The sequence below is a fragment of the Erithacus rubecula genome, assembly GCF_903797595.1.
Source record: "Erithacus rubecula genome assembly, chromosome: 9".
Lineage (NCBI taxonomy): Eukaryota > Metazoa > Chordata > Aves > Passeriformes > Muscicapidae > Erithacus > Erithacus rubecula.
Window position 1 is genome coordinate 28,395,760 of NC_136660.1, and position 19,572 is coordinate 28,415,331.

General features: G+C 38.3%; 1 protein-coding gene and 1 long non-coding RNA gene across 3 annotated transcripts in view; both read right to left on the reverse strand.

Annotated features, from left to right (window-relative positions):
* The window catches only part of GFRA1 (GDNF family receptor alpha 1), a 131,273-nt gene extending 130,274 nt beyond the window's left edge, over positions 1–999 (reverse strand). The window contains exon 1 of the mRNA XM_079312495.1: positions 299–999. Coding sequence (XP_079168621.1) covers positions 299–338 — 40 coding nt within the window. The 5' untranslated portion in view covers positions 339–999. The remainder of the gene's footprint in view (positions 1–298) is intronic.
* Positions 1,000–2,365: 1,366 nt separating this feature from the next.
* On the reverse strand, positions 2,366–9,322 carry LOC306805427. Of its 2 annotated transcripts, XR_013775200.1 has the most exons (4): positions 9,135–9,322; positions 6,457–6,507; positions 4,991–5,139; positions 2,366–3,243 (listed from the first exon to the last, which is right to left on the reverse strand). It is a non-coding gene; the product is annotated as an uncharacterized lncRNA (long non-coding RNA). The 2 variants fall into 2 exon arrangements; XR_013775201.1 differs by lacking the exon at positions 2,366–3,243 and having other exon boundaries at positions 3,517–5,139.
* Between the last annotated feature and the right edge of the window lie 10,250 nt (positions 9,323–19,572).

Genomic DNA, 19,572 nt, shown 5'->3' on the forward strand with positions numbered 1-19,572 from the left:
CATGTCATCCCCCACCCTCCTCAGGCAGCCTTATTTTATTTAAATGAAAAGTTTCCCTGTAACTTGCGAGAACCCAAATTAACAAGAGGCTAGACAGTCAAGTACCGAAGTCAGTAACCCACAGAGCTTTAAACGTAGACCGGGCTAACTGATGTGAGGCAGAGCCATAAAAACTACTGGAAACTTCACTGTTCTGCCTAAACAATAGGCTGACGAGCATCAAGCTCCCGGTCCCATAAACCCTGTGCTTTGCTTTACGAGGCGATGTGCAGACCGAAAACAGGCATCAGCAACTTACCTACTAAGGGCAAAGCGAAGTACAAGAGAACGAGAAACATCTTGCTGTCTTCGGATGGTTTCCCCAAACGACTTGATGTGTCACAACAAGGATGATCAGCATGTAGATATTCCAATATCGCAGAGGTCTAAAGGCTCCAAGTTCAGATCCATTGAATTCAAGGGAGAAAAAAAAAAAAAAGCCACCAAGCAAAAAAAACCCCACAACCCCCTCTCCTCTTCACCGCTACCACCACCGGCGGCAGGAGCAGCGACGCAAACGCTGAGCTTTTCCCTTAGATTTCAGGTCTGAGCAACCTGCAGGCAGAAGCACTGATTCCAGTGCGGGAGCGAGAGGCGCACGCACGGGTGTGTGTCTGTGTGTGTCTGTGTGATGTGTGAGTGAGCGAGCGGCAGCGGGGCAGGAGCGCCGGTCGCCTCCTTGGGTGGGCAGCGCCTGTTCCCAGGGAGGGACCGAGAGCGCACGGGGGGCGGGAGGGGGGTGCACACAGGAGACCCGCAGCGCCCGCCCGCCCCCGGCCCCGCAGCCGGGGCCAGCCGCTGGCAGCCCCGCTGGCAGCCCCTTGCCGAGCCCCTCCGGGGCAATTCGCCTTTTCCACCCGCCCGACCGCAACTTTATTGACGCGCCGGGGCCGGGGCCGGGGCGGTGCGCGGGGCTGCGCGGAGCGCTCGCCGCCGGGGCGGAGCGGAGCGGGGGTGGCCGCGCGTGCGGCGCTGCCGGCAGCCAAAGTTTGCCAGGGAAAACTGGGACGGGCGGGAGGCGCGGCCGCTCCGGTTCCGCCGAGCGGAGGGGGGTCCCCGCGGCCCCGTCGCTCGGCGGGAGCGGATCCCAGCGGGCGCCGCCGGCACCGGGCGAGCCGGGGAGAGGCGGCGGCCCCGCGGGGATGCTCCGCTCCCCGCCCGCTCTCCGCGGGGCTCGGCGGCCGCGGCCTCCCCCTGCCGGCCCCGCCGCCCTCCGGGAAGCCCGGGGCGTCCGGCAGCGGCCCCGGGGCGGCGGGAGCAGCGCCCGTGCTTCCCCGCATCCCTGCGGTGCGCGGTGCGGTCCAGCCCTGGGCCGGGGCCGAGCGCAGTGTATCGGCTTCTACTTGGCTCCTGAATAAACAAAGCGAACATATGTCCCATATTCGTGACAGATGGTTCAAACAGAGAACTATTTAGTGGTTTTCCCACAGTTGCTACTATGTACCACTCCCCCGAAACCCAGCAAAATGCAATTAGCCTAAAATAGCGTCAGCTTCCAGATTTCCTTATTTTCATATATGGAAAATTTGATTCAGGTGTTTTTATGTTCTGGCTGCAACCAAATGTGGTGGTTTTGTTTTTTTTTTTTTTTTCTATTTTTAAAATAAATAAGCATATATGTTTCTTGGCAGTTTTGTCAACAAGCTATTTGGCCCATTTGACTCAGGGAATTTGCTTCTCCTTGCAATAAATTTTGCCTAAAGGAGTTTGAGTTGCCTCATGAGATGGGAGATGATCAGGCTGGCCACTTTTATAGCAAAAACTGGATGGCAGATGGAGCTAAACTGTTGTAAGGTACTTCAAAACACTTATTTAAAAGCTTAGCATATGCTAGGATATACAGAGAGTACAACATTCATAGAACCCAAATGGAAAGGGCTTATTTTTGTTTGCTTTGCTGTTCGAGTTTATTTTCCCCTCTCTTGCTACTTTTTTCTTAACAGATGGATTTGCATTTCTACCAGAAAAAGAACCTCCAAACCCATGACCCACAACAAAAATAAACAAAATCCAACAGAACCCGAAAAAAACTGTGGAAAGTGCTGGTTCACTCAGTGAAATTGCAATAACGATATCAAGTTGCAACTGATTAAGTCACAAGTTTTGTGGTTTGGTTGTTTAATGTGAAGAGGCATCTACTATTATGTGGTCACGAAGTCTATTATCTGCTGCACGTACAAGGATGTAATTGGAGGAACAAAGACAGTGACCAGATTTCTGGAGTAGTTCAGGATAATTAGAAAGTGCTAAGTTGGTGATAGCATTGACAATTCAAGACATCTTTAGCTTTTCAAATAGCTGGTATTTAATGAAACAAGTTGGTCTTCCAAACACTTCAATAGAAATTGAGCTGGGTGATATAGAGAGATGATTACTTCTTCACTGGTAATTTTGACATCATTATGGCACATGATGAGCTCTGTATAGAAGTTATCTGTGTATCTAACACAAAGGTAGCATAATTTTCCTGTCATTTAGAAGCCTAAGTCAAGAATAGCTACAACATTCTCAGCAGAGGATAGCAACTGAAATTCAGACTGAAATCCAGGCCACTTTTTACAATACCATTCATGCATTAATGTCCTGACTACACACATAGATACTCACAAGTTATTTGGCATTTTTAAAAGCAACACATTGTAAATCTCTACATTAATAATTACTTTTGCTGTTATAAAACACAGCTTTTGTGGGGTGTTAACTGTTATGGTAAAACTGAAATCGCATTTTAAGTGTTAAAAGTTGAATACAATGTCACTGACAGTTCAGAAATAACAAAACAGCTGGAAAACATGCATCCAAAAATTCTGAATACTATCTAAACATTCCTCTTGCCATTATTTTGACTCATCCCTGGAAAATACCACCCAAAGTGAAAAAGGTTAAAAGGTTTTAATTGAAAAGTTTAAAATTCAACCATGTTTGAAAGTCAAGATCCAAGAAGAAAGTCCATGCTACACACAGTTTGTATCAGAATACCCAGCTGCTACACACTCTTTACCAGGACAGTAGGTGGGAGGCAGCTCCTTACGAACCACAAAGACATTTTTCCATAGCAGAAATTACCTTTATTTTTTTTTCTTTTTCAAAGATGGAATTATTTATAAATTTCTGTTGCAGACAAAACCTCTTAAGCCACTCTATTGCTGGAGTCATAATCCTTTGGGTCTTTGCATAGTGTTTTCCAACTGCCTTTTACTTGCCCTGGGGTAAAATGAAGTCATTGAATGTTTTGCTGTTGATTTCAGTCAAACCAAGGTCTGCCTTACAATTTGTATCTGTCAATCACTCAACTCATGAGTCTCTTCAGATAAAAGAAAAATGAAAGAATAAGCCACAAAGAAGTACTTAATGCAAATATTTTTAAAAATATTTAAGCTTTTTTGAATATTCTGCTAGTCAAGTTTTATAAGAGTTTCAGAACAATTAATATGACATATATAAGCTGGTAAGGAGAAACACGTCATTATAGGAAGGGTGACAGCACAATCACCACTGGATTACTGTTTAAAGGACATTACAATATAAATAATTTGCAAGGCACAACCAACTACTTCAAGTACTTGCTGCCAGCATTAACTGCCAGTACCTCAGTCTTTATGTAGTTGTAGTTACTGGTTTCTTTCTGGTTGGAAGCTGTTATACTATAGCTGGTTTTCTTTCATTGGAAACTTTTCACAAAGAAAAGACAAAGTAATGTGGATAGTGGTGTTATTTGACACTAAAAGTTCAGTAAAATTAGTGCTTCAAATCCTTTTCTTTCCAAGTAGGTTAAGTGTAACCCTTAGCACTGGACAGTTTTAGGCTTCCTCTCACTTTGCAGCCTGGGCCCAAATGCTTTGAATGCAGCACCAGCACCAAGTGACAGCAGCCTGGATCCATCCAGGCCATCTGCTCCTTGAGGCAGGCATACACTGCAAGCAAAATCAGAGCTTTGCTGCAGTCAGTCCCACTGATGTCCTTCTGCCTCCTCCTCTGCATGTAAACTAATGACAGCAAACTCTTAGGAGGTGTCACATGCAGAGGTGCCTCCCTCAAAGGCAGTGGATGTTGTTTTGCAGCCAGTTCCACTTGCAAAGGCTGGAGCACTGCTTTGGGTTGGTCTGGCTGGCAGCGGCTCAGGTGACAATGTACCCTGAGCTGGCAAGGAGGCTGAATTAACCCAGTGCCTGGCCCAGGGTTAGCCTGCAGATTCCCTTTGCCACCTTTGCCACAGACCTCCTTTTAAAGACTGAACTCTGCAAGAAAATATTGAAGTTGGAGCAGCTGAGCTTAGGGAACATTACAAAGTATTATCTGCAGTGCCGCTGGGTATGCGAAGAGAAAGTATGCTGAGAATAAGAACAGTGCCATGAACTTTAAATACAATTCCTAGGGGAGTGAAGAGGTGAAGCAAAGCTAAAGCTAAACTAATGAGTCAGATCTAGCAGGTGGGGGAGAGCAAGCAAGTGATGGGAAAAAGTCTGTGTGCCACGGGAGCACAAAAAGTGGTGTTTACACAGGAGGCTTTCTTCAATAATGAGAAAGGGAGAATAGAGAAGTTAGAGAATTACTAGGGACTGGGGGAACAGTCTGAACTGCATTTTTTGTCTCACATTTATCTGCTTACCATGAAGTCAAAGTGCCTTTTGGTGGGAATAAGGCAAGAAGGATTTGCTCAAGGCATTAAAGTTTTGTAAAGGGCAGATTAAATAACAGCGCTCCAAAAATCAATTTTGAGGGGCTTATGAAGCCTTGAATGGGCTTTTGCAGCACAAAAGCAAGATTGAGTTTTTACTGAACCTGTCATTTATTTGGGTTTAGAGCTTTCAGTAAGTATCAGAAAAAACATAAAACAAAAGCAAAGTAAGCAATGAGAATTCACACAGCAATCAAATAAAAAATATGTGGAGGTGCAATTCAGATTACTAAGTAACTTAATTGATGCAAAAGTCTAAGAAAAGAAAGTCACCGTTTCACATCAGCCACTTCTACCCCTCTTCCTGTGCTTTAATCAGATCTGGTAGTGAATTCCCACAGCTCTTCTTGGCCAGGAAGTTTTTCCTAAACTCTTGTGTCACTGTCTTCACCAGAGGTTGTGCTGCTATACTATCAAGCCACCTGGAAGGAGGGGAGAAAAAGGGAAGAAAAATGAAGCTACAAAATTCAGTAAAACAGAGACAAAAACACCAAAAAAGTACAATGCAAGTCTTAACTTTGTAGTTAAGAAACACAGCATACTGATTACCCCTCAAGCATGAAAATGCTGATGGAACTGAAGCTACTTGTAAAGATCTATATCTTATAGAAATTATTCAGTTTAACTTTAAGTTGTGATATAAAGGCATAAACTCTGATATTTGCCTAAACTAGTAAGAAAAGCGTTGTTAGGGGAGGCCAATCCCTGGATTTAGGGATTTTGCTTTAAAAATGGGGTAACACCGCCCCCTAGCCGCTGGTAAGGACAGCGCAGGCTAACGCGGGAAGGGATTCCTGCCCCCGCAGAAAACGAGGTGAGAATTCCATGGCACAGGAGGATTCAGCAGCAGGGACTGTGCCGTAATGAAGTAAAAGTATGAAGTATGAAATACCATCTATCATCTATTAAGCAGTAGTAATTCAGGTGCCCAGGGAATCTAGAGCAATACAATTCAAATGCTACAACAGCATCATTTGAAACTTCAGCTTCTGGATCAGCTGGTCAGAGCACGGTGCTTACACGGGCGGGGTTGTGGGTTTGGTCTCCATATGGACCATTCATTTGAGAGCTGACTCAGTGATCCTTCTGGGTCCCTTCCAACTCAGAATACCCCGTGTGATTCTGTGAAATAGGCCAGCAGCATCAATCTTTATCATACCCCTGGGCATTAACAGCCAATGTGATTCAACCAAGGCCACGGTTTGGTTTGGTAACTTGAAACCTTCATTTTGTCTTGAAAATTTCAGTGATTACCAGCAGCCTGGTTTTCTGTAATCCATTTGATCCTGACCCACAGGACAGGAAACCCTACCTTATACTGCATAAAGTGTATTTACAATAATGAACCTCATCGTTTTTACAGAAAAACTAGAGCTAGGAAATTACTTATTGTAATTGTCTATTGCTGTAAGAATATAGCATCCACACTGCTTTAAAACCATACTGCATGAACATTTCAGACCATTGAAATCAGATTCTTGATTTGAGAAAATCCATGTTAAAATGAGAATGGTATCTTGTATTTGCTTACTGCTTCAGTTTCAGGTTGATTCTTTTCCCTCCCATTTTTAATTGAAAGTGATGAAAATTCTGTGTATAGAATGTTGTGTAAAGGTGGTGAGATTTTCTGTTCAAACATGCACAGCTCTAGTGATGGGTATTCAGTTTTCACTGTTCATGCTACACATACACAGAGCAAAGCATATTAAATCAGAGAGGAACATTTTGCTTTCACTTACTGTACATATCTTCTTCTAAAATGTGGGACTAAATCTGCACTGACACGTGCCCTGTGTAGAGAAGTCAAAAAATATACATGGAGGTTAAAGTCATTTTAGAATTTAGTGACCAAAGGCAAAATTATCATCTCAGATTTTCTAAGCCGTATTTTCTGTACATGTGCTAGAATAGCCCTGACGAGTGAAATAAATTTTTCTCCTGATGGTATCACCAAAACTCTAATTTTATTGGAAGTTTCTCAAAAGGTTAGTGACTCTGTCAGCGTTAATTTCTGCAATCTCGGTTTCATCAGTCTTTCTCTGTGGTACAAAATTTTGGGGACAAAAAGTCACAAGATATTTATATTGGAGGTGAAAGGATATCAAGGAAAAAATGGAAGTGGAAGAAACTAGCATTGTGAATGCTTTGGGAATTTTACTGAGAAACCAAAACCGACTATTCTCAGCTGTAATCAGCTGTCACAGTATCTCTAGTGAAAGTGCAGTAATATTAGAGGGTTTATTGTTTGTTTTGTGCTTTTTCCTGTGGGGAAGGTGGGAGTTTTTGTGCCTTGTTGGGATTTAAGAAGGGATTGTGTGTTTTTATAAATTTATTTTTTTGTTTGGCTTGTGGTGGATTTTTTTAATTTGGGGTGGTTGGAAAGAGGTATTTGTTTGTTTGTTTGTTTGTGAAGTTTTAAGAATAGCTGCAAAAACTTCAGAAAAAAATTTAAAAAGAGATCAGATTTTGAACTCAGAGTTTTAGTCATAAAAGGTATTCAATAAGTATGCGATGAAAAATCAATATTCCTTGAGCCAACAACATCTCCTTAATTAATACTTTTTTTTTTTTAATATAGTTTAGGAACAACCTTATGATGAGATAATTCTCCTTTAATCCAATTGATTATCAGATGGAAACAGTGTTGAAAATCAAGACCTGTTTGTTCTATTGAAATAACCCCATAATCCCATTACTTGGCTTCTCTGCTACTGCTGCAGAATCCTGAGGGAGCTGTGCACACACCAAAGCAGTGAGCATGACCCTCTGAAAGCCAGAGTCCCAACTGATGGTATTTGCAGTTCCTTCCCTTTTCTGTGAGCATTCATTACATCAACAGCTCTGTCTGTTCAGGAAGTTCCCCTGGTTTAATCATGTGATGCACAGTTAAATCTATAGCACCTGTTTTAGATGGATGGAGTTGCCTGCTGGTAACACCAGTAAAGGAAACTTTTTGCATGTCTGCTCTCTCCTGCAGTTTCAATGGCAGGTATAATTCATGTTAAAAACAACAGTGTAGACTTTCAAACTTGATCCTGAAAGTCATTTACATGTAACTGTAATGTGAATATCCCAGAATAAAGTGCATCCTAACTCAGCAGTAAAATGACCACACGTGAAGGACTCCACACTCTCTGAGGGATATGGAATTACCATTTTCTCCACACCAAATCCATCCCTGAGAAACATTTCTGAAGGCCATACTTCTGAACTCAGCCATGACTGTAGACATGAGCAGCTGAGCTGTGTAATTTGCTTTATAGAAGACAAAAAGACTAGAGATCTTCAACCCCAAGTAAGGAAAAGAAATAAGTTTCTGATGAACTCATTTTCATAGGAATTTCTGAGTTATTAATTTATGAAAGAAGAAAAAACTGTTTGCAGACAAAATGTTAAGATAAAATGTAAATACTTTATAGTAAATTTAAAGCTGTAACAAATTACCTATATACTCACAGTGTGACCCCTCCAAGTTTCTGACTTGTTTGATTATCCAGTAGAACACTATTTATAACAAAATAATGCTAACTTGTTTAAACATGTACAATGATGGCACTTTGCCAGTATGAAATGTAAGCATGATGTTCACAGAATTGCAAAAATTCAAAGCAATTGAGATTAATATCATAGTTTCTGAATTTGATTACATTATAATCTGTATGACTGGAACTAGTCAGAGTTGGGTTTTTTTCTATCAAATTTTTCTAATTCTTAAAATATTTTCTTAAAAAAAAATTAAGCTGATAGTTGTCACTATCTGCAAGTTCCATGTCATCACCAAAACAATGCTATTTCCTGTGATTTCTGAATTTGCCCTTTTTTTGCAGAGTTTCAGTAAAGATCCAGTTAATATTGCAAATATCAAAATTATATTCTTTCTATAATTTAGAAGAATATTATTCAACATGTTTATGTGCTTCTTGTGACACTTGTCCATACCCACTTTTAATCTACTGTAAACAGACTGAATTAAAGTGATATGCCAACCCTAAAGTAAAAATAGCTCAAATTTCAAAATTACTGATTTCTGACAGTGCTTGCAGGCATTAAACAATACTTTTTCAGACATTTAAAACAGTTTGCTTCAGCACAGCGACACTGTATTGAAGAAAAGCTGAAAATGTACTGACTACCCAGTCAATATTAATTTAAAATTGAGTTTAGATTTTTGCTAGAAGTGAAAAAAAAATTTAAAACTCCTTTTAGCCCATGGGATACCCTCTTCCTCACCCAAATCTATTCTTACCATATTTCAAGGTGTCAATCCAGCACTTTTGCAGAGAAACCCAGTCTCTTGGTAATTACAAAGAACAGTGCAATACTCTACTGACAACTTGGAGTTTGACATGGTAGAGTTTCCTTTCCATCTTGTGGGTAGACTTACAAATTCATCTCTACTCAGGTTTCCAGTAGAGACCTTGAAAGGGAGGTGACCAAACACTTTGCTGCTCCAGCTGAGGTGATCTGGGACACTGGTACAGCACACAAGTAAATCACACAGAGGTTAAGTGACTTCTTGCCAACAGAGGCTGGTGTCTGCTTAGCAGCAGGACTTTTTTAATATCAGGATACTAAGACTTGAAGGAATTGATGTTTGTATCACAGTTTTCCTGTGGAATAAAAGGAGAATAAATGTTTGATGACAATAACTTAGACAAGAACAATAAAGAGGCTGGGGTATGTAGGAGAGGAGTATTATAGTATCTAAAATGCTTAAAATCGAATTGCCTTCAAAAATCCTGTGTTTCTGGCCAAAACTTAAAACCAGCCAGCTTAAAATGACCATCCTGGTTTTAGCCATGTAGAGTTAGTAGTAGTTACAGTGCTGAGTTTGGATTAAGGAAGAGAATATCATTTATAACATGCTGATGTTTAGTTGTTGCTGAGCAGTGCTCACACCATACAAGGACTTTTTTTCTCCACCCCATCAGCGAGGAGGCTGGGGGTGCACAAGCAGCTGGGAGGGGTCAGAGCTGGGACAGCTGACCCCAACTGACCACAGGGATATTCTGTACCATGGCTCATCATGCCCAGCATATAAATTTGAGGGAAAGCTGGCTGGGAACTACTGCACAGGAACAGGCTGAGCAGCATTCTGTCTATGGCAAACAATTGTTTTTCATTTGCTTCACTTGTTTTTGAGGGGGTTATTTCTCCCTTTTTGTTATTTTTCTTTTCATTGCAATTTATTCTTCTTATTTTAGTTATTAAACTTTTTTTTCCCCTCAACCTACTCTTTTCTTACTTGTACCTTTCCAATTTTCTCATCCCACTGGGACAGGAGGACTGAGGAAGCAGCTGTGTGGTGCTTAGTTGCTGGCTGGGGTTAAACCACAACAATGACTCAGCAAAAAATTTCAGCTTAAATTTAATCACACAATTTATTGGGGGTGGGGGGAGGAAGCTAATTTCAACTGGATTTGTGTATCAAAGATGATAATAAAAGGAGTTTAACTTTATTTTATTGCTGCTCCAGATGGTATTCTAAAGGGACTGAGAAGCATGGGAGAAACCATTCTCTGTCTATGAAGGGTTTGAATTTGGAAAGTTCTGTATTCCAGGCAGTTGCCAACTGTTTCTTACAAGGTTCCATGGCTTGTAACTCTGGACTACTCAGAGACAACAGTATGAAGAATAAAAGAAAACTAACTTGGTGAATTTGCTGTTAGCATCACTAGCAGACAACTAAGCATTTGCTTAATTCACAGAAAACTGCACAAGAGATTTTGGAGGACTGGCAGGTTTAGAGACATGAATTTTCTTTAGATATCTCAGACCATCTCTTCACTGAAAGATAACTTACTGTTCAGTGAAGGGTTATATATAATAGGGATATTTATAATACCTTGGTAAGATTCTTATAATTTATCTTGAAAGATAATTCATGAAAACAAGACACAAAAAACAGATCTAGACTTGATTTGGCCTGACTTATGAGTCTGCTATTTTATTGGACAAGAAATATAAGGAGAGGGACAGACTGAGTAGCAGTAGATTACACTGTCATTTAGTAACCTGTGCTTTAAAAAAAAAAAAAAAAAAAGCAGAAAACACTCTTTTTTCAACTTCCCAGATTGCAAGAGATAAACCTCATCTCAGAACTGACTCCACTGTAGATGTTATGAAAAATAAGCTGCAGTATTTCAAAGTACACTTATTCAGAATCCAAGAATCGGTATGGAGATAAACCAAGTATCTTGTTTTTATTAGCAGCAGGAAAGATGTCAATCCAACCACTACAAGCATAGATACAGATGTTAATAGTAATTCTCACTGAATTACTTAGTAGATTTTTTATACAGTTATGTCCTATGTAGCCTACAGTTTGAGGAGCCATATTTGGATAAAAAGCAATCTTTAGAATTACATGTTACAAACACAGTACATTTACACCCCATCTGATTGTATCCACTTAACTATGACAGGTGAGGAGCCTAATTGCTGTAGGCCCCCTACACATTTAATGAGATAAAGTACTAGCACTTTTCAAGCATTTCTTTCCAGGCAGCAGTTGTCAAGAAACCAAAACAGGAAGAAAAGCACTGTGTAAGTGGATTTTATAACGTTTGAAGAATCTCAATCATTTAATAAAATGAGGCATCTGTAAGTGTATTCGTTTAATACCTAAGATAGATAACCCTTAGAATTTGGGTTTACAAAGTTTGATATCTTTTAAAATGCTTTCTGGATTCTTTGAGCTAGAATCACCAATTAAAGGAGTTTTCCTCCTGTAAATTCTCAGGAATTTCTGGTTCACAAAAATTATAAATCTTTTAGTTTTCAAACTTACCAGTACTTATGAAGTATCCTTAACTACCTCTTATTCAGCTTCATGCTAGCTCAGCAAAAGTAAAATTTTCTTATTCAGAGAAAAATTTGTAAAAGCAAATCAAGCATGCTGTGCACTGAAATAATCTCCTAGATTATAGTCACACCCCCTCATACCTCAGGAGAGTAAATTTGAAGAACACTGAGGCACAGTAGAAGATATTAGTCATGAGATTTCTTCTCAGTCCCAGCAGTCTAAAAGAGCAGGCACTTCACAAAGGAAAAGCTCATATGCCTTTTCAGACAGTTTATATTAGAGAGGAACACAACACCCACCATAACCCCAACCACTGTGATTTGCAGAAGAAATACTTCATAATCTCAATCAGGTGATCAGTTTAACCCTGAGCATATAGATGGGTTAAATCCAGTTGACCTCTGACAAATTGCTCCATTTTTGCCTGCTTCTAATCTTACCATTTAAGAAAGGGCAGTCCCCTTCTCCCATACTTTGCACCAAGAAGGAGCATAAAAGTTCTGGAGAATGCAGAATAGGAGGGCTGGCATGTGGACCAGTTGGAAACATTTCTTTTTAGGGACTGTATCAAGAAAGTATACAAACAAGTTTCAAATCAAGCTTCCCTGGCAATGTCAGTAGGTATCCAAAGCTTTATATCCCAAACTTTATATTCTGACACATGATCTCTTCATCATGTCACACATACCCTTTATTAATTTATAAATTTCCATCTGGAAGTAGTTCAGGTCCCTGCCTCCGTGACCTTGTCTGCAAGCAGTTCCAGAGCTTTGCACAGATTGCCAAGAACCTTCTTTTAAATTTCTCATTTATTCATAATTGTTTGTAAGTATCTGATCTTGAAATAGTGTTATCCTTTAACATAAAAGTTGCCTTCCCTCACATCTACCCCCACACATACTTATAAAGAAAACCATATGCCCTTTCAAGCTTTGTTTTGCCAGATAAGCTATTTTCATCTCAGCTGTGAAAACAGGTACTCCTTTCCCCTAAGCAGCCCACTCTGCACCTGCTGTGCATCAATGTAGGTCATGAGAACTGTAAACAATATTCTGAGACTTGTCTCACCAATGCCTTGTAAAGCAAAATTAACACTTTATTAACAGTCTTCACTGAAGATTTTAAATCCAATATACCCTGAAACTGCTGCATGGCCATGACACAGTGATGGCTCATGGTCACACCACAGCTGATCAATGCATTAAACCTCTTCCCCTCACTATTGACACCAATTATCAAGACACCAGGTTATACCAGAAGAACATTATATTAATTCCCAAACACCTTTCTCTAGTTTCTATAGTATTAGATCTCCATTTTATCAGTCCACAAGGTCAGTTATTTTTTCTGATTCACTAGTCATTTCAATTATGTGTCATCTCTTAATGCCATACCCATTCTCCTTCCCTCACCAAGTTCAAAAATACTACTTTAAATCGGTGCCAAGATCAGTCCTAGCAGAATTCTACTAGCAAACTCCTTTCATTCTGATATTTTCACTTTTAACAGAACCCCAGATTAATATAACCCTTTACTCAGCTCCTCTTCCACCTTCAGTGCTTGCCTTAAAGCTCATTTTTTCCACCCTCAGTAACTTCCTGCAGCAAACAATATAATGCCTTATTTCGATCAAGGTAGATTAGGTCTCCTGCATTACTCTTCTCTGGGACAATTATCTTATCAAATAAAGATATTAAGTTAGTCTGATACAATCCTTCCTTGATAAAATCATGTTGTAGTTTTTCCCACTTTCCATTTACTTGTAGGTTCTTGATAAGTTTTTTTTCATTCAAAATCTACTCTAAGACCTTGCTTGGTGTTGAGGTCAAACCATCACACTTGAATTTTCTTTGACCACCTCTTTTCCTTTTCCATGAATATGGGGAATACCATTCATAGTCTTTAGTTGTATTGAGGTAGCCCTGAATTGAACAGATACACCTAAAATCCCTACAAATGCATTCAGTGCAAATCAGCATTGCAGGATTCTCCCCATGCCCTGAAATGAGCATTGTTGAACCCTCTCCATTTCTTGGCAGTAAATGGATTCTATTTAGCTACCTAATTTGAGGAAAATTTAATTGTTCTGTGTTTTTTGGTTTTTTTGGGGTTTTTTTTGTTTTTTTTGTTTTTTTTTAATCCTGAAAGATCTAACAGCATTCACAACCAACAGTTGCTTTGAAATTGGCATTTAATATATCTTTGCTTATTTTAGCAGTGGAAGAGCAGGGTTAAAAACACCATCAACAGGAGCCTTGACATGATACATGTTTTAAAAGAAAGAGGAATAGGGCAAAACATGCATGAAAACACATATGAAAACACTGTCTGTTATTCACTTTTATAAACTCTGCTGTCTCAACTATGGATATTAATTTTGCATTCAAATAACTGACTTAGTGCAGATATTTTTAAATTCTGATTTATTTTTCAAAATTAAAAAAAAGTAATTATTTTAGAAGGACTAACATTTTTGCCACTTATTCTAATTCACTTTCCTTCTGTTATCTTTTTTCTCAAAAGACAAGCTGTAAAATGATGAACCCAGCAGAATTATTTATATACTTTTCACACAATCTGTGAATAGATCTGTTTAATGCTTCTGGAAAGAAGTGACTGTAATACAATTCAAATTATTAATTTATGAATGTGGCACAATTGATAATACATGCTTACTGCATCTGTGACTTTCTACTCTACTTGAATGGAATGCTTTTATTATCCTGCTTATGCTCTAAGTCCTGGCAGATGTATGCAGATGTGTGCCATGAAGCCTTTTAAAATTTCAGGATTAAAGGAAGCTAGGGGCATCAATGGGAAGGAGTATGGAAGGGATAGAAACCTAACTCTAGGTTCTTCTTTTTTATGCCACTATTAAAAAAGTTGAAATTACAGCATAACACCAGGATCAATAGGCAGTAAAGTTTATATAGGGTTATTTATCATTGTTAAGTCTTTATTAAATATGTACCTCTGCCTGCAAGGGCTGTGCAGAAAGAAGAGGGCCCAGTTTTATAGAGATACAGTTATAAGTTTGGATTTTATAAAGGAGCTTGTAAAACCTGCAGGTAGAACATACCTTTTCTACAATATCCTCAAGGAAAGAAATATTCTGAAAACTATTCATGATATTTTGAGGGAGTAGAGACAATAGCTTTTTTCTTTTTCTTTTTTTTTTTTTAGAATAAATAATTAAAATTGCAACTTTCTAAAAAGCAGTTTTTCACTTAAAATATCATCTGGCCCTATTTTGATAAGAAGTTTTATGAGACCATGCAGTTTCAATGCAGCAAGTTTTCAGATGCAGGGTCTATGTTTCAGTCAATCTGAGACAGCCCTTCAACAAACTTTCTTAGTCTGGGCATTTGAATGGAATGTGGAACAAATGAATCCAATGGTTCTGAATGGCTAAGGAAGTTGTCATGTGTTAAAGAAGGAACACAAATGGAACCACAAAATTCATCTTATGAAAACTATTCACAGAGAAGCCTAAAAGTGTAATGGACAACTCTTGGTTTCACATGAGAGTTATTCTCATTGTGCAAGAAACTCATTTGGCTTTAATGCATTTAGTGGAAGAGTAAAAGTTACCTAACCTAGCACTAAATAACAGTCCTGTTATAATAAAGACAGTAAAGCCATTTCATTTCAGTCATCTGCACATACTCTTTTTCCTACAAGTGCAGCATCAAGCAGAAATAGAGCTTTAAGGACATTAAAAAAAAAAAAAAAATCTGAAATATATAAGAAGAAATAATGACAGCTTCGCACCTGATAATTCAGCAGGATTGTATGTGAACTTCTGAGAACTGACTGAAATGAAAAAAAAAAAGTCTTGGATTAAGTAACTGTAAAATTAATACTTTCTCCTTTGTATTAATACTTTTTTATGATGAAGGTAAAATTTGTATTACAAAAAGAGGTGAGCTGGCATACTGGCATACTGGCATTTTATGTTTATAGGAAACATACCATAATTAATCAATTAAAACAAAGTCTTTTCAACAGACTGTTGAATGTATTTCAGTCCAAGATTACTTTCTTGCATGAAGATTCCAGTCCTCCAAGTGTTTTTTTCAGAGGATTTAATGCTACCACCCATCTTCTTATAGGATGTTACAACATAATGGATAATTTATTTACATTTTCTGCTAATAGCACATGAAAAAAATAATCTCTTTTATAAATGAAAGATACAAACAATTACAACATAAAAAAGTATTTATTCTCTGTTTCTCTTCTATCTTCCATTGGGTGCCAGCTTAGGGGTAACCAGTATTGATGTCAAGCAAACTACAATTTCCCATATAAATAATTAGGACAATTTACTATGAAAATGCAAATCTCCAAGACTGTGTTTTGTACTGTGATATGCACTCCAGATCTGAAAAAAATTTTCTCCATTAGGCAAGTTACTACACTTATGCCAAGAATAAGTGAGAACCCTGATATATGTTTCAAAATGAGAGCCTCATTTGTTGCTTATCCAAATAGTACAGGAATAGCAGAGTATACAAGTTTTAGGATAGACTCTCTAACCCAGTAAAAGAAACAACTGAAATGTATTTAAGACTCTAAACCACTGCAGAGGAGCAATGTGGATACCTGTATAACAGCACAGTTACCAATCAGCAAAGAAAGCAGGTGGTGTGTTCTCAGACCAAAGAAAATAGAAAACTTAGATTTAAACCCATAAAAGAATAATCTTTGCTTTAGTAAGCTAAAGGGATGCAGTGAAGCTTTTCCAGATGGAATTAAACAAAATCTTGGCTATAAGACTCAAACAGAGATATCACAATGCAAATAGCAGGCTTTGTCCTTATAAAGAACATCTGTTGTGAAGTTGTTTACATTCCTAGCAAAGTGGAAAAGGGTATCACTAATTCTCCATTGCAGCCAGGCATGTAATGGGGGAGTAGAAAATTACTGCTTAATATTTTTTAATAAACACACAGAACTTTTCACTAACTCACAGTTTTTTCACCTGAAAAAAGCAGGGATTTGGGGCACAGAGAAACATTCACATTTCTCATGATACTCATTTCCATATAATTTCCCAGGGATTTGTTTTTCTATTTCCCATTATTTTATATTTTAATACATGAATTTTGTAGTCTATTTCCCTCCAGTTACAAGGAGGAAACAGGGTGTCCATTCATGACTGCCTTGCTGAGTACTCTACTAGAAATGGAGAGCTTCCAGCCTGTGGGTCAGCAGTTTGCTCTCACTCTTCCAGAGAGAAAAACTAGACTGTTCTTAGCCTGAGTTCCTCAGGAAATTTGAGATAGGCTATAAATTATAGACCTGCATTTTAATGTTTCTCTTCCCTGTTGTCCTGCTCTAGGTTTTCAGAAATAGTTGAGGTAAAGTGACCAGCAAGAGCAGGAGAACCAGCACACAAAATGTTCTTGATTTACATTGGAAACACTTTATTTGATGTCACCAAGTTACATTGCTTGCTGAATTTTCACTGTTTTAGCAAAGCTTTAAATAGTAGAGTTAAAGCCTTGCTGTTTAGAAGTGGCATTATAAAATAAGTTTTTGATAAGACTGATTTCTTAATGCTTATTTGTGATAATTAATTACTGGGTTTCTCACTGCTTGTGGTTTCTCTCCAATATAATTGCTGTTCAGCATTACATTCCAAGTGGCTAGAGCATTCTCATATATATTTTTGATTTATATATATATATATATATATATATATATATATATACATATATATAGGCTATTTCCTGAATGCAAAATGGCCCATGTGAATTTATGCCACAGAACAATTTGGTTTTATTCCTTCATGTGAGGTAGAAAAAAGTTAATCCAAAACCAGTTGTCAAATACAGAGACCACCAAGAGCAAAGGGAAACCAGAAAGATGTGGGTTGGTAAGAAGGTTTGCTATAAATAAAACTGTTCAAAAGTAAGCAGTGTAGTTTGTATATGAAAAAAATGGTACTAACAGTGCTTAAGACCAAAACACAAAATTAATTTGAAACTATAATCCTACAATTTCTAGTTCTTATCATGCATTTCTTATGGTGAAGACCATATTGCATCATCTAACTTTTACCCTGCCACTTCTTTACTTTTACCTCTATTTTTTGGCTTTTAGAAAAACAATTTATGAAACAATCTCAGTGTATATGATTTATAAATAAATTACAGTAATACATTTTTTTATAGTGTCTTGAAATTACAAGCAAAATCTTTATTTTCTTCTTCCTACACAAACTAGAGAATAAACTTGTAGAAGAAACTTTACTATTAGCACAGCAGCCTGATTGCAAAGGGCAATTAGTAATTTTGAAGAACACTAAAAAGACATTACCTGATTACAGCAGAGTGATTAAGATACAGATATAGATTAAGATTAGGATGTACTGATATGACCAACAGAATAAAATTAAAGTCACCTTTCTAGAAGCTAGTGATCTACCAAAGATCTTAAGCTTTGCAGAAGTTGGAGTCAAACGAAGGTAATGCACGTTTTACTTTTACCCTGAAACATTCAGGATCTCATCCCTTTCCACTGGAGTCAGCAACTGCACACCTTTGATCTGATGGACTTGATCCTGATTCTGAAACCACTGGTATATGCTTCATCTGTGTGGTTCAATTTACATAATCCTGAGTTGTTATTATTGTGAGTAACTGACCATATAAAAATCAAGTACATGGCAAATATCTGGGGGAGTCAAAAGTTGTAAAGCTTAATGTCGAATACTTGTCCCACTGAATTTTTTTCTGAAGGAAACTCTTAGAGAACTGTTAATCATGCTGAATGGTCATTCTCAGACAGTGAGAAGTGCAGTTGGAGTCAGACTCCTCTTTCTGGGGAGAGCAGCTCCTTTGCCATAATTAGAGATGCCCAAGTGCCCTCCACAAAACACAGTCCTTCTTTAATAAGTGAGACTGAACTCTATCCCAGCCTACAGCAGCCTTCTCAGCTTCAAACACAAAAGCAGTCAAGTCTCAAAAACTTCAAAGAAAGCTTTTCATTTTATTTCTTCTTGATCCACTGATGGAGCAGTTCATTTTCTTGAATTTTGTAAAATGACTTTTTGACTCATCAGACCTGTGTAACAAATCACTGTCTCAATCACCAAATGTTCCCATTTGACTCATCTGCTTTTCCTTTGGCCTTTGGGTAGGAAGCTTCACTTCTGAAACATTTTCTAAATTCACTTTCGTGAACTCTTCCCCCTCAGTAGCACTTTGTGCCATTATAAAAAAAAAAATAATTGCATTTCCTGCAATATAACGTGCTAGTTTCAGGGTTTTAAATTTCGTCAGAACCCACACTTTCTTTCTTAGAGCAATGTCTTCCCTCTAAAAATCATCACTTTCTAACACTACCAGCTGTAACATGGTGCCTTTTAAGCAGTAAATGCTATATTATAAGATTTTTCCAGAATTCTGTTTCATTCTGCTAAATTACAACAGCTTTTTATTAATGATACATTTGTACTCTCACTTATGTTGTTTTTGTTTTTGATGGTTCAAGACTTTCAAATTTCTAAACTTGGCTGCTGCAGTCTATGCTAAGAGAGTTTCCTCTGAGGAAAACTGTAATACCACGGGACTGTCAATAATCCTAATATTTTTCAGTGTTAAAAAGGCTGGAAATCTATAGAGTTTCATTCCTCCAGGCTTTTTCTGCCTCAAAGCAAATAGGCAAACTTCACATAGTTGTTCTCCACAGGGATTGTAGTCAATCCTTCCCAAGATGTAAAAGCAAAGTTTGCAACGTGAATTATATTTTCAACCAGGTGCTTACATTTCCAGGTGTACCATCCAGTAATGTACAAACCAGAACTCTGCAGGAACTCAGAGTATTGTAAATTTTTACACAATTATGCTCCTGAAGAACATAAAATGGGCTATGTTGTGATCTTTGCTTACTGGGACTAACTGGAACACAAACACTGCAGATTTTATGCTCATGGTGAAATGTGACCAAGCTGAGTCTGATCACTGCAAGTTCCATAGAGTCAGTTTTACCATGTTCTCTGTGACAGCAGATTTCAGCCTATTTCCTTAACTTCTCAGGTTAG